General features: G+C 46.4%; 2 protein-coding genes across 6 annotated transcripts in view; one reads left to right on the top strand and one right to left on the bottom strand.

Annotated features, from left to right (window-relative positions):
- Positions 1-1,146, bottom strand: part of FAM219A (family with sequence similarity 219 member A) — a 132,441-nt gene extending 131,295 nt beyond the window's left edge. For 2 of the 5 annotated variants that reach the window (XM_067530889.1, XM_067530890.1), the window contains exon 1: positions 744-1,146. In XM_067530889.1, the coding sequence (XP_067386990.1) occupies positions 744-803 (60 nt within the window). In that variant the 5' untranslated portion in view covers positions 804-1,146. The remainder of the gene's footprint in view (positions 1-743) is intronic. The other 3 variants (XM_067530891.1, XM_067530892.1, XM_067530893.1) reach the window with 3 other exon arrangements.
- Positions 1,147-1,241: 95 nt separating this feature from the next.
- Positions 1,242-13,798, top strand: part of DNAI1 (dynein axonemal intermediate chain 1) — a 245,842-nt gene continuing 233,285 nt past the window's right edge. Inside the window, exon 1 of the mRNA XM_067530888.1 lies at positions 1,242-1,317. Coding sequence (XP_067386989.1) covers positions 1,285-1,317 — 33 coding nt within the window. The 5' untranslated portion in view covers positions 1,242-1,284. The remainder of the gene's footprint in view (positions 1,318-13,798) is intronic.

Here is a 13,798-nt window from a genome sequence, read left to right as displayed (position 1 = left end):
GAAGGACTGTGTACAGCCCCAAGGCATGGGTCAGTCGCTGCCACAGGAGCCCCCCAGCCTGGGGCGGGCCCACTCCTGCTCTTGGAAGCGGCCAGGTAAAACCACGGACAGCCGGAGCCGGCAGGTTTCATTGACAGGCGCCTGCTGTTACATAACAGCCCGATTTCTCCCCCCTTACCTCTGCTACCAGAAACCCAGGCAGGCGAACAGCGGGCCACCCAAACCAGCCCGGCCCCCGGGGCACGCCTCAGCAGCGCGGAGGAGACGGGAAAGGCCGGCACAGCCGTCGCCAGGCCGGCATCCCCCCCCCGCGATCCGCCTCCCCCCCCACGCCCCGGGATTACATCACCGGCGGGGACCCACGACACCCCGTCACGCTGCCTTTCGGGGGCTCGGCGCGGTGCATTTGCGGGGAGGGAGGACCCGAGCCCCCTGCAATGGGCAGTGCAAGGGGCGGCGGCGGCTGGGCCCTGGGTCGGGGGGGAGCAGCCGGCCTCACTCCCCCCACGGGTGGGGGCCAGGAAGGGAAGCCGCGTCCCCGTGGGCGGGGGGCCGCCGGCCCCACGCCCCCTCCTCGGTGGGGGCCCCCTGCGAGTGCCCGCTAGTGGGGGGGAGGGGCGGGACAACGGGGGCTCCCCTCAGGCCTGCAGCCCACCCGGGGCGACAGCGCTGGCGGGTGCGGGCTGCCCGGGGCGGGGCGGGGCAGGGCCCGCGGGTCACCCCCCACCCCCGCCGCCCCTCACCAGCGGCTGCATCTCGGCGCGCACGGTGGGCACCTGGAACCGGTCTATCTCCTCCATCATGGTGCCGGCGGGGCGGGGGGCGGCTCGCTCCGGGGCGCCTCAGTGTCGCAGGGACGCGCCCGCCGCTCGCTGCTGCAGCTGCTGCTGTTGCCGGGGCTGCTGCCTCATCCCAGCCGCCGCGCGCTGCCGGGGTGACTCAGCCGCTTCCGGGTCCGGGACCCGCCGCCCCGCCCCCCTCGTGCATTATTCATCAGGGGGGCGGGCCGGCGCGCGCGAGCGCTGTGAATAAGTGAGGCGAGAGCCGAAGAGCCCGGATGGGAAGAACGCCTCCCCCCCCCTGTCCCGCCGTTGAGGTCTTCTCTTGCGGCGAAGCGGGACGTACCATTCTCTGCCCCACAGGGGGGAGCCCACATCCTGCGTTTGGATTGGCAGAGGGGGGGACTTCCGGTCCGTTGCCATAGATACCAGCGTCAACTTCCGGCAGCTGGTCGCGAGAGCGAAGCGGAGTCGGAGAGTCGGGGGGGCTGCTGCCGCTGACAACATGCCGCCTAAGGCTCCCTTCAAGCGCCAGCAGGTAAGGACCAGTCCACAGGAAACTGCGTCATAGCATGACATCACGTCACCGTCACTCAACAGCATGGCGTCATTGCTCTGCCCCTATGACATCACCACTCCACCCCACGACACCAGGGCATCCCTGCCCCGGCCCCGTATGTCACCTCCCAGTCACACTGGAGCATGACATCACTGCTCTGCCCCCATGATGTCACCTCACCATCACCCCACATCAGGCCAGCCCTGCTGTGCCCCATGACATCACCACACCATCATATTACACCAGGACATCCTTGCCCCACCCGCTTAGGTCACCCCACAATCACACCGCATCACATGACATCACTTCTCAGTCACATCACCCTGACATACAGTTACATCATTACATCACCCATCCACCCCGCATTGCAGGTCATGATTACCCCTCACCATTGAATCTCAGAGCCACAGCCTAATATCTTGATTGTCACCAGACCCTGACTTTCTGTCTCCACACCATGAAGTCACAGTGCTGAAACATGACATCTTGCTCCATACATTTACATCAGTGCATGGCATCATGACATCTTTATGCCACAGAATGACATCACCATTCCAGAAACAAGCTGGGTAGGGTAATATCTTCTGTTGGTAGAAAAGACAAGCTTCTCAGCTTCACAGAGCTATTCTTTAGGCCTGGAAAAGCTTAATTTTTCTACCAACAGAAGTTGGGCTAATAAAAGATTCACATGGCTACAGCAAGAGTGTGATCACCATTCCAGACTGTCATATCATATTACTGTGCCTTTACCCTGCTGCACTGTTACATCACTACAGTGCATGTTGTATCATAGCGCCATTTCATTCCCTTGCCATACTATTTTATCACTGCACCATGCTGTTACAGTGCAATGTGACATTCCATTGCCATGTAAAATTACATAATAGCACTGCATTGTTAAAATTACCATGCCACAGCCTAGTGTGATCCTCATCATATCTTGCCATTACATTAATGTACAGTAAGTACATCCTTACACTGCACTATTACATCACTGTGCCTCAACATAACACCACCCCATGTTATGTCACGACACCATTACCTCATTGTGCAGCAACAAAATATTGAAAGACAGTCATGCAACAGGCTGTGTTATTGCGTCACTGGGCTTCTTTCATGACATCACCATGCCACAGAGTTACAGCATTGTGCTACAGCATTACATAAGCATGTCTTTAAACATTCTTTTCAGCTCACTTTTAAAGTGCCCTTAAGGTACACCAAGTAATCTGAGTATTTTAGTGTACTCAGTTCAAGGGACATTATATTGGTAGATTAAACAATCATATTTTTAAAAAACAAGTTTCATTTCCTGCTATGCTAAGATGACTGTGGAATATTAAAACAGATAGATTTTTAAACTCATACATAGTCATTATCATTTATGCCTTTAGTTTACTATTTGCCATTCACTCAGTTTAGCCAGTGAAGTGAGGCTGGTTAGTTTCTATTTAAAGCCCTGATCCTACTTTGTGATCCATGGGAATGGACTGTTGCACTGATGTGGAGCCCCATTGGTTTCACTGGAGCTTTGCATGGCAGTCTGCCTCCCTACATGCACCATAAAGCAGGATAAAAGCCTTAGTCAGATTCACTTCCTGGCTATCAGGCATTATACACTGTTGCAATGTTTGCATGGAAAACACTGTGGGTGAACTATCAGACCAAATAATTTTCATTCACATTACATATTAGGTTTTGTTCGTTTGTTTTGTTTTTAAAAATTTAAATGTTGGTCTATTCTCAGACTTTAAGCAACTCACTCCTGGGATTTGCTAAACAGAGAAGATACATATTTAATGGGATAAATATATCTGAAAAAAGGGCATGAAAATTTCATGAAAATGAGATACAAGAACAATAGCAGCAAGAAACAGTCAATGCAGGTTTTGCAATCCTGCAAGTTGCTCAGCTTTTGCATCTCACATAGCACTTATTGAGAATTGAAGCCATTCTGCTCCTCACAGAGCTGGAAGGTTTAACTTTAAAACCAGCTGAAGATATCGAGATGAGTTAATACTTCTCTTTGAGTGGCTCACACTGGTTGTTCTTGTCCATAGCAACGTTGGCTCCTTGTCATGAGGAACATCTGGAATTTGACTTCTAAAAAAAAAGTCACAGGTGTTTTCTCTGTCTCTTAAGGGTGAAATAAAAGTTTTACTTGTCCTCACCTGAGCTGGGAGAAGACTTTAGCAAAAACATTCCAAAACACAAAACAAGAAAACCTTAAGTCACAATTCATATTCCCCAGCCAGCAGTCCGCCAAGGTTTTAGCCCCTGCATATGTAACTTAACTGCCAGTGTCCAGGAATTTAGAGAGACTAGGATTGTGAGGTAATATCTTTTATTGGACTAACTTCTGTCGGTGAGAGAGACAAACTCAAACGCTTGTCTCCATAGACAGCAGGTATAATAGGTTGGGGAAGGCTAAGCCTCCACAACCAGCCACCAGCAGAAGCTCCTCCACCTCAGCCCCATCCATGCTCCATCCCCAGTGGCTGCTTCTGTAGGCGGCAGACCTAGCTCGGAATGGACCCAGTGCTGTAGCTACCACCCTCCAGCGCCGCAGGCAGTGCAGCATGGGACCTGGCCTGGGCAGGGCACAGGCTGTGCCACTAGAGAGCAAAGGGCTCCCACCTTCCCTGCCTGGTGGCGCAGAGCCCAGCTGGCACGGGGGGTCCAGGCGGGTCTCACTCTCACACCTGCCACTCATGCCTCTGGGGGGAGATACTGAATGGTGGATGGTTGAGAGGCCTCGGGGGTAGGGGGGGGGCCCAGCAGGAGTCCCCCACCCCCAACCTCCCTAAAGGGGGCATCACATGCTGCCCATATTTGTCTCTCTCACCAACAGAAGTCAGTCCAATCAAAGATATTACCTCATCCACCTTGTCTCTCTAGCATTTGAACTGTCATCCTCCGGGGGTGAGGTGCGGGAGGGGGAAGAGCTGTTTTTATCTGCTTCCTCTCTGGTACTGATTAGCCCTGCCAGTGGCATACTGTGGAGGGGCAGCAGGGCCATGCCCCTCAGCACCGGCCTGAGGGGGGGCACTGGTCGGCCTCTCCTTGGAAGAGCTGCCTCTCGCTGACATCCCCAGTGGCTGCTCTGACTCAGCCCCTCCACCTGCCGTCTCCCAGCCTCTCGGCACTGGGAGGGCAGTGGGTGCGGCGGGGAGCTGCCACCAACGGGAGGGGCGCAAATGTAAGTATTGGCCCCCAGTCACCAGAGACCCACAGTACGCCACTGAGCCAAACATTCTGCTTTCTTTAGAGGCCAGGTGAGGCTTGTTGGGTATTAAACCTGGACAATAGAAGTTAGGAGCCTAAATACCTTTAAGGATCTGGGCCTTAGCTTCTATCTTTTCTGGCCAATTAGTGATAAGACAACTCAACTGATGCCCAGCTGTCAAGAATCTCTAATGCTTATTTGATTCCCAAAAGAGAGCGAGAAAGGAATTCAAATAAACTCCGCAGCATCGACAGACAAAGTAGAGACTATCATTAGGCTCTTGAATGAATTCGCACAGAAAAATGACAAAAGACGACAAATACATGATATCACCTGGGGTGAACACTTTTCACAAAGCTATCGCCTCTGTAGCTGACCTCTCAGTCCTGGTTCTCAAAGGAAATCTGCATGACATCTTCAAACGATGAGCCTGGGAGCTGAAATTCATAACTTTGCTAGACACTAAAAATCATGGACTGAATAGAGACACTGGATTTATGGCTTATTACAACAATCTGTAACTCACTATCAATGCCCCGCCAAGCTGTCTTTTTTCCATCCTCTCTTCCTTTCCTGCTTATTACTGGAGAGTTGTTATCAGGCCACTTCAGCTTGAATGATCCCTTGAAATATGTGTTAACTACTTATGCCAAATAATCTGTTCTATCTTGTATTTAGCTGTGACGCTCTGGGTACCTTTCCCAGACCTGAAGAAGGGATCTGTGTAAGCTCAAAAGCTTGTCTCTCTCACCAATAAAATTGGCTTAATAAAAGACTTTACTTACCTTGTCTCTCTAAAGTAAAGAGAGAAAAAAGATGAAACAAGATAGTGTTTTATACTCCATTTGTATCACATTTGCTCACTTAATCATACCACATTATACATAATGAGTTTTATAGACTCCCCTAAACTATAGACCTTCCAAAACACCAGATCACCCTGTCACACTCCCATCATTTACTGATTCAGGGAAAACCATCTCTAGTTTGTTCCACACTACTGGTTTTTGCATGGGTTGCATTGGTTTTCAATGGGACTATTATCTGGAGCAAGGCGCTTCTCAAGATGAGTAAAAGTAATATAATATAGTTCTTATTAATTGCTGACTATATATCCAGTGCTGTACAAACCAGATCCCCAAGCTTCAAGGGTCTATCAGCATAAATCCATTTGGAGATCTGAGACCAAAGACAGTTCTGGCCTGAGGAATTTATAGTCTAAAGCCCCAATTCAGTAGTTGACTCTGAGCCCTTATGGAGCTGCCTTGACTTCTCTGGGGCTCCATGGAAGCAGAGAGATCTGCCCACATGCTGGATGTTCCAGATTGGGACTTAAGAACCAGCACCTGCATCGTTGAAGTCAATGGGAGCTTTGCCTCTGCCTCCAGTGTGACATGTTATAGAAGCCTCCATTGCTTACACAAGCACCTTCATGCTTCCTCCTATGCTGCCCCTCAGGCTTAGAAGAAAACTCCCCCTAAGCATCTGCAAAACTAACTCATTCTCCTCCTTCAAAACCCTCCTCAAAACTCTCCTCTGCTGTAAAGCCTAAAGAAAACTGGACAATGGTTAAGCAGCTGTGCTGAGACCACAGTCTGTCATGTTGACTGGTATTATCTCATTGATCCCTTGTATTCTCCTGTTGTTTCGTGTGTCTCTATCCATCTATTGTCTCTTTTTGTCTTATACTTAGATTGGAAGCTCTTTGGAGCAGGGCCTTTCTTTTTGTTCTGTGTTTAAACAGCTCCTAGCTCAATGGGGGCCTGCTCTGTGACTGGGGTTGCTATGGTTCTACAGATTAATAATAATAATAACTGGAATTTCCTGGGTTGTGGATAAGAAGCAGTATCTATTTATGACATTTCTAATACACCCAATATTGCAACTAGTAATTAGCAAGTCCTAAATTAAGAATAACATGAACTATACTTTTCAAAACCTGGGTTAAAATGCTGGCTTTAAAGTTGACTACATTCCTTTTGTTTTTACAGTTGCTATTTAAATAGTTTCAATCATTTCTAACACTTTAGTTATGCTAATAAATATTTCTCAAGCTGTCTGCAGTGTTTTAAGAGCATGTGTATCAATCTCGGCAGATTTAAGAACCAGGGCACAAACCCCAAATTGGTTGTGAGTTGTATACTTATACTGCACCAACCAATTATCAAGTTTAATCTCCTCAGACACTCTAATAACCTAGACATAAGAGTCAAAGAGAGTCCCTTTGGGTACTCCGATCTGTCTTGCCACCCGAAGGACCAGTCCCGATGGCCAGTCTCTTACCCCAGGTCAGATGCACTTTAGATCTCACACCGAATACAATGCTTGTAGTCAATCCTATAATAAACTAGATATACAGATTTATTAATAGGAAATGGAAATGAGAGTTATTTACAAGGTTAAAGCAGGTAAACATATATATAGACAAATGAGTTCCAATCTTAAGTTAAAAAAAAAAAATAGAAGCTTCTATAATAAGCAAGGTCTATATAACCTTTAGGGCTAACCCAGGCTCAGCACTGGGGATTTTTTGCTTATGCCTAATGATCCTTGATCCCCAGAGTCCAAGCAGCATAAAGATACAATTCCTCCTTGTTACCGGTTTTTATCCCCTTCCCTCCCTTCTACTTTGAGCTGCAAACTCAGCTGATGGGAGGAATTCATTTGCAAGACTCTTCTTCATGGGACAGGGGAGAGTAAACAACAAAGTCTTTTCTCCTCATTTATGTTCCACTCTGGTCAGTTTGATGTCGATGGGCCCTCCTTATCTGGCAGGACATAACACCTTCTGTTGTAGACCAGCCTTTCACACTAATTAATGTCTCTTTTCTGTCTGGTGATTTACACAATAATGGAAGTTTACAATGCGAACCCTCAATATTACCGTATAATATAGGTATCATATATATAGGTATAATATAGGTATAACAGCTGTTATAAATGAGATTAATGCAGGTAGCAACTTACAAGCATTTCATAAAGTCTAAACACATTCGTAATTCTAATATCTATTTTAACAACACTAACACAGAGATGAGCCAGAGTAATCTCAGCAATGTATTTGTCAGTTCTTAATTGAGGCCTGGGGACCTTTGCATGAGCTGGCACCTTGTCTGCCAGTGTCATAATATTGTCATTGTTTTAAATGCTTTGAAAAGTACAGTTTTAGATTCATAGTGTATTAGAAAAGCCTAGGAAATGTACTGCAGTGAAATTCATTTTATCTTGGGCTTCTTGGCTATCTTAAACTGCTTAAGCTCTTCTGGTTTTTATGATGTCTTCAGTAGCACCTCCATTAGTCTCTCCTGCAGATGGTGATGCTTATGACCCTTGCTCATGTTTCTGTCTACTAGTATATCCTTGTTGTGGGGGAGCTGGATGGCTCAGGTGACTGGTTCTGGAATCCAGAAATCTTCTAGTCTGATGGCTGAAATCCGGCTTATGTCAGCAGTGACTAGGGCCATGGTTCTGCAGTGAACTCTATGTGGGTGAACACCTATGCCTATACAGAACTCACTGCGGTAACAGGGCCCACATTTATTACTAGCTGATGACTGGTGGCCTATGTGAAATGGGGTGGCGGGTCAAGTCTAATTCCCAGTTCTTGTCAATGAATTTCTCTTGAACACAAATGGCCAAGGTCCTGAGTCTCCAAATCCACTTTTGTCCCCTTAACCAGAAAGCAAGGCTACCTGCTAACCTGTAGTCCTGCCTCCTGATGTTGTGTGTCGTCATTCCATCTGCTGCCTCCCTGTGGCCGTCACTTCTCCTGAAAACTCACCACTATTCCTGCATCTCAGAAACTCTATGTTCTCCCTATCACCTTAACCCTGCGATTTTTCATCTTTGACCACCCTGTCCTTGTTACACTTTTCTTTTGGGCCCATTTCCCAGCTCAGATGAACCCCCCTCATCATCTTCCTCCTCCTCTCACGTCATTTCCAGGCCCTCCTTCATTCTCCCACATCTGCTCCACCTTACAAAAGGCACATGACCAACTCTTCTCTCTCTCTCTCCAGGTGGCAGTTATCTACCACCCCTCTGGCCTCATCCTGCCTCTGCCTTCTTTCTCTGACTTTGGTGCCTGGCTCTTCCTCTCCTTTTATCTCCTCATCCTGATGACTCCAACTTTAACATCAATGTCCAGTTTTTTTCTGCTGCCTCTGACTTCTCTTCTGTCACCTTCTCCTTGAGTCTCCAGCTCTGGAAGGACTTCTCCACTCCCTTGGATTGGATTGTGATTTCAGTACCTGGTTTGCCATCAGGCATACAAGCAATGGGCTTCCATGTGAACCATTTGACTAGATCTGAGTCCAAATTAAAAGTGCCTTTAGGCCATCCTCCTTGTATGTGTATTCTTTAATAGGGGTGTGTGCATCAGTGTGTTCAAGATGCACTTTTGTTAATAATAATAAAAAATACTTTATACTTCTGTACTCTCATCAGAGGATCTCAAAGTGCCGTACAAAGAGTTAAGCCTCAGAACAGCCCTGTGAGGTACAGTGGATGATATTGGATTCATTTTACAGATGGGAACAGAGAAGCACAAAAAGGTTAATGTCAACATCTTCACGATCCTAAATGAAGTGAGCAGGAGTGTCAGGCACACAGCATCTCTGGAAATCAGGCCCTAAGCTTCTCAAGTGAGACCCAAAATTAGAGCACACTTTTGAAAATTTTGACCTTGGGGCTTGCTCAAGGATGCATAACAAGTCAGTGGCAGAACTGGGAATGGAACCAAAGTTGATTTTAAAAAAGGGAAATCAAATAATTTTAAATACTATGGAAAAAATGGGTCCAGATTGTCATTGATAAGATAGTAACAGACACACTGGTGTGACCTTTGCCAGATCTAGAAACCTCTGAACTTTATGGTTCTAGCATCCCATAGCTTTGTCTTTACTGTGAAATGCACCCATTGCTGACAAATATGCATGCGGATGGACTGACCCTGATTAAAAGCAGGATTAAAGCAGTTTCTTAACTGGTGCGAGACACCATTTTTCTTTGTCCACACTTATAGTTAAACTATATTTAGCTGCACTTGTTGTAAACACCCAATGTCAGCTACAGGTAATTTTCCCAATGTAGGCTTATGAGTTTGGACAGCAAGACGTTTCTCATTACCCTAGAAGCACAGGCTTGTGCCCATTGACGTGTAAGTGATTTTTCTTTTCTAGCCAAGTAAATTGTCAACGAGAAACTGAGAGGGTTTTTCCATACAACACAAAGAGCAATCAAACAGGTTTTTTTTTGTTCCCTGCAGAAGTGCCTGTTGGCCCGAAAGGCGCATTAAGCCATTCTTGTCATGTAAAATGAACACTTCGGTTAGTGTTTCTCATAGAATAGATTTAAAAAACCTTCTTGGCAAATAGCTGTTAAATTGGCATCCCTATGCGTATAAACTGATGTCTGCTGCAGAGAAAACCAGAAGTGGCCTTGCTTCCCTTTGCTTTACTTCTGTGCAGTATTACAACGCTCATCGTACCACGCAGCCCTTTACTGTGGAGGTTGCTGACATTCAAAACAAGAATAAGACTCTAGCAGGAAATAACTAGATGGCTTTGCTGAAATGTCAACCTCAGCTCCCTTTAACTGACTATCCTGCCTCCCTGCCGAAATCCTCCAATGACTTTCTTCATCTGTTATGTCAGATTATATGATAACCTTTGTGCTCTGCTCCAGGGAAAGCAGGAATGATAGTGTCTGTGCTCTGGAAGATAAAGTAAATTTAGCAGGAGCATTTGGACTGCTAGACTGTGAAGTCTGCTCACCTGGTGCTTGTGAAGGAGTGGGGTTGGTGGTGGGCAGGAGAGAGTGCAGGCATGTCTTATAATGATCCCAAAGAAAGGTGGGGTCTGACATTGCCTGTGATGGGTGTTTTATTCGTTTGTGAGCAATTTCCAGCCATTACAAAACGTGGTTAGAGTGGCTGGCAGTGCTCTCTTGTCAGTGACCACTCCATCTAAGCCTCACTCCAAGTTCCCTGGTATTTTAGGCTGGAGCTGCAACCCCATGCAATCCAGCCTTGGGCACAGGGGGGAACTTTGCCCTGCTCAAGGCTTAGCAATGTTTCTGAGGGGATGTGGTCTACAGATTAGGGTATATCTAGTGTCTATGCTGTGGTCAGCAAGAACTAGTCTGAGTTAAGCAGTGCTCTGCTCTGAGTAACAGCGAGGTTCAGCCACCAGCAAAGGCTACTGTGAGGAGTCCTGCCCTGGCTGAGGGCACGGGGCACTCAGTGGCATCCCTGTGCCCCCTCGCTTGGACAGTCAGGGCAGGATTTCATCACAAATGTGAAGGGTAGACACTTTTCTTTTCAAAAGGTCTCTGCAGCTGCCTCCTTCCCTGTGAGCTGCGAGTCAGTGTTGGGTTTTGGGTGAATGCTGCTCCTGTGAGCAGATCTCTGCTTTCTAGGACACAGCAAATCACCTGCCCACCACCACCACCAAGAACTTAGAGGTGATCTGCAAAGGGAGAAAAACAGTTTATAAACAAAACATAAGAACATACTGGGTCAGACCAATGGGCCACCTAGCTCAGTATCCTGTCTTCCAACAGTAGCCAGTGCCAGGTGTTTCAGAGGGCAAACACAAAATAGGGAGATAACAACAATTAAAAAAAAATCAGTTTAGACATATTTGATTTAGATACATACCACATCTTGATTTTAGTAAGCCTTTTGATGCTGTCTTGAATGCCCTCATAAACTGGGGAAATATAGCCTTTTTTAGTGAAAGCCCCACTAGTTTAACACTAGGTAAAACACACGCCCTCACCAGCCATAAACACATATAACCCCTATAAACACACATAATGATAATAATAATAATAATACTAAATTACATAATAATAATAATAATAAATTACTCTTACCTGAGTAAGAAGCTAAGTCTTCCCTGGCACAGATGCCACCGCATGCCCCATGTGGCCCCACCTCTTCCCAAGGACCGAGAGTAATGGATGTGGGCCTGGCGGCTTGGCTAGGGGTGCTCCAGGCCCCCATCGGTGCGGGACTGCTTCTCTCTGGCCGGGCACCTAATTGGGGATGTGTGGCTGCTCCTCCACTCCAACCGATGCGGCACGTGAGGCTGCTATGCCCGGTATCGGCGTGGAGCTTGGGGGGCTAAATGACCTCAATATCACTGAAGCCTCATGGACCCCCTGGAATATTTGGCGTACCCCCAAGAGGGTCCTGCCCCCCAGGTTGGGAACAGTTGGCCTAGATGGAGCTACTATAAGGTGGGTGCATAACTAGTTAGAAAACCATTCCCAGAGACTAGTTATCAGTGGTTCACAGTCAAACTGGTAGTGGTATTGAATGGAGTCCTTCAGGGATCAGTCCTGTTTCTAGTTCTATTCAATATCTTCATAAATGATTTAGATAACGGCACAGAGAATACACTTGTAAAGTTTGCGGATGATACCAAGCTGGGAGGAGTTGCAAGTGACTTGGAAAACAGGATTAAAATTAAAAATGATCTGGACAAACTGCAGAAATGGTCTGAAGTAAATAGGAAGAAATTCAGTAAGGACAAATTCCACTTAGGAATTCCACTTAGGAAGAACAGTCAATTACACACATACAAAATGGGAAATGACTGCCTAGGAAGGAGTACTGCAGAGAGGGATTTGGGGGTGATAGGGGCTTAAATGCTAAATATGAGTGAACTGTTTGCAAAAAACCAAACATCATTCTGGGATGTATTAGCAGGAGCTGCTAGTAATGCTTTCACTATACTCTGCACTGATAAGGCCTCAGTTGGAGTATTGTGTCCAGTTCTGGGCGCCACATTTCAGGAAAGATGTGGACATATTGGAGAAAGTCCAAAGAAGAGCAACACAAATGATTACATGGCCTGTGAGGAAAGATTTTAAAAATTGGGTTTGTGTAGTATAGAGAAGGGAATACTGAGGTGGGGACATAACAGCTTTCAGGTACATAAAAGGTTGTTACAAGGAGGAGCGAGAAAAATTTGTTCTCCTTAACCACTGAGGATGGGCCAAGAAGCAATGGGCTAAAATTGCAGAAAGGGCAGTTTAGGTTAGACATTAGGAGAACTTCCTAACTGTCAGGGTTGTTAAGCACTGGAACAAATTGCCTAGAGAGCTTGTGGAATCCCCATCACTAGAAGTTTTTAAGAACAGTTTAGACAAACACTTGTCAGGAATAGTTTAGTTATTACTTAGTCCTGCTTTCAGCGCAGGGGACTGGACTAGATGACCTACTGCGGTCCCTTCCAGGCCTACACTTCTATGATTCTATGAAATACTGTACATAAAAACTGTGCAGTTGGAAGTGCAGGGCTAGCAATGAAGGAGTAGCAGTGAAAAAGAGCCTCCATTGAAAGACCTAATTTTGCAGCTTTTTGCATCTAATGGTGAGTTAACTTCTTTTGGGAGTATTAAAAGTGATGTTTTATTCGTCAGTAAAATTCACTTTTCAGTGTCTTTTTCCCATCCTTCACCTGTCTTGACCACTTAGACTGTAAGATCATTAAGGCAGAGACTGTCTTGCTGTGTGTATACAGCACCTGTCACAATGAGGCCCTGATTTCAGGTGGGGTTCCTAGGTGCTACTGTAACACAAGTAAAAATAACCTCCTATCCTAGAAATTAGAGATGGAAAAGTCCTGTCAATCATTTTGGCCCCTATCCTGCAAAGTCTTATGCATGTGAATAGACTCCTGGGTATGTCTGTGGAAGATCAGGGTCTAAATCAGGCCCTCTCCCCTCAAGGCCAGTTTGGGAATGTTCAATCCATTATAATTGCTAGTGCTTTCTGGTGTTGCTTTTGTATTTTAAACAATTAATAAAAGGTTTGCATAGGTCTGAGCAGGCTGCCGGGTCAGATTTATACAGAATGTTTGGTTCTCAACATTTCAATAGCCTATCTGACTCTGTAACATTCTTTTTAGTGTTGTTATATTTGAAACTTTTGAGAGTGGATTTTGCGCCACACCAGCAGCTTAGAGATTGAAGTCCTGCCTCTTGCCACAGAACAGGTACAGCATGAATAGCAAATCAGCTGTACTTGCTACATCCACATGTTTTATTCCTCAGTGGAATTCATTTCCTCTCTCAGGGATCAGTTCTGGGTCAGGTTCTGTTCAATATCTTCATCAATGATTTAGATAATGGCATAGAGAATACATTTATAATGTTTGTGGATGATACAAAGCCGGGAGGGGTTGCAAGTGCTTTGGAGGATAGGATTAAAATTCAAAATGATCT

The sequence above is a fragment of the Emydura macquarii genome, unplaced genomic scaffold (assembly GCF_026122565.2).
Source record: "Emydura macquarii macquarii isolate MOO-44397 ecotype Brisbane River unplaced genomic scaffold, CSIRO-AGI_Emac_v2 contig_3114, whole genome shotgun sequence".
NCBI classification, from domain to species: Eukaryota; Metazoa; Chordata; order Testudines; family Chelidae; genus Emydura; species Emydura macquarii.
Note: the sequence above shows the minus strand (reverse complement) of the source record. Positions and strands in the feature narration are given on the sequence as shown.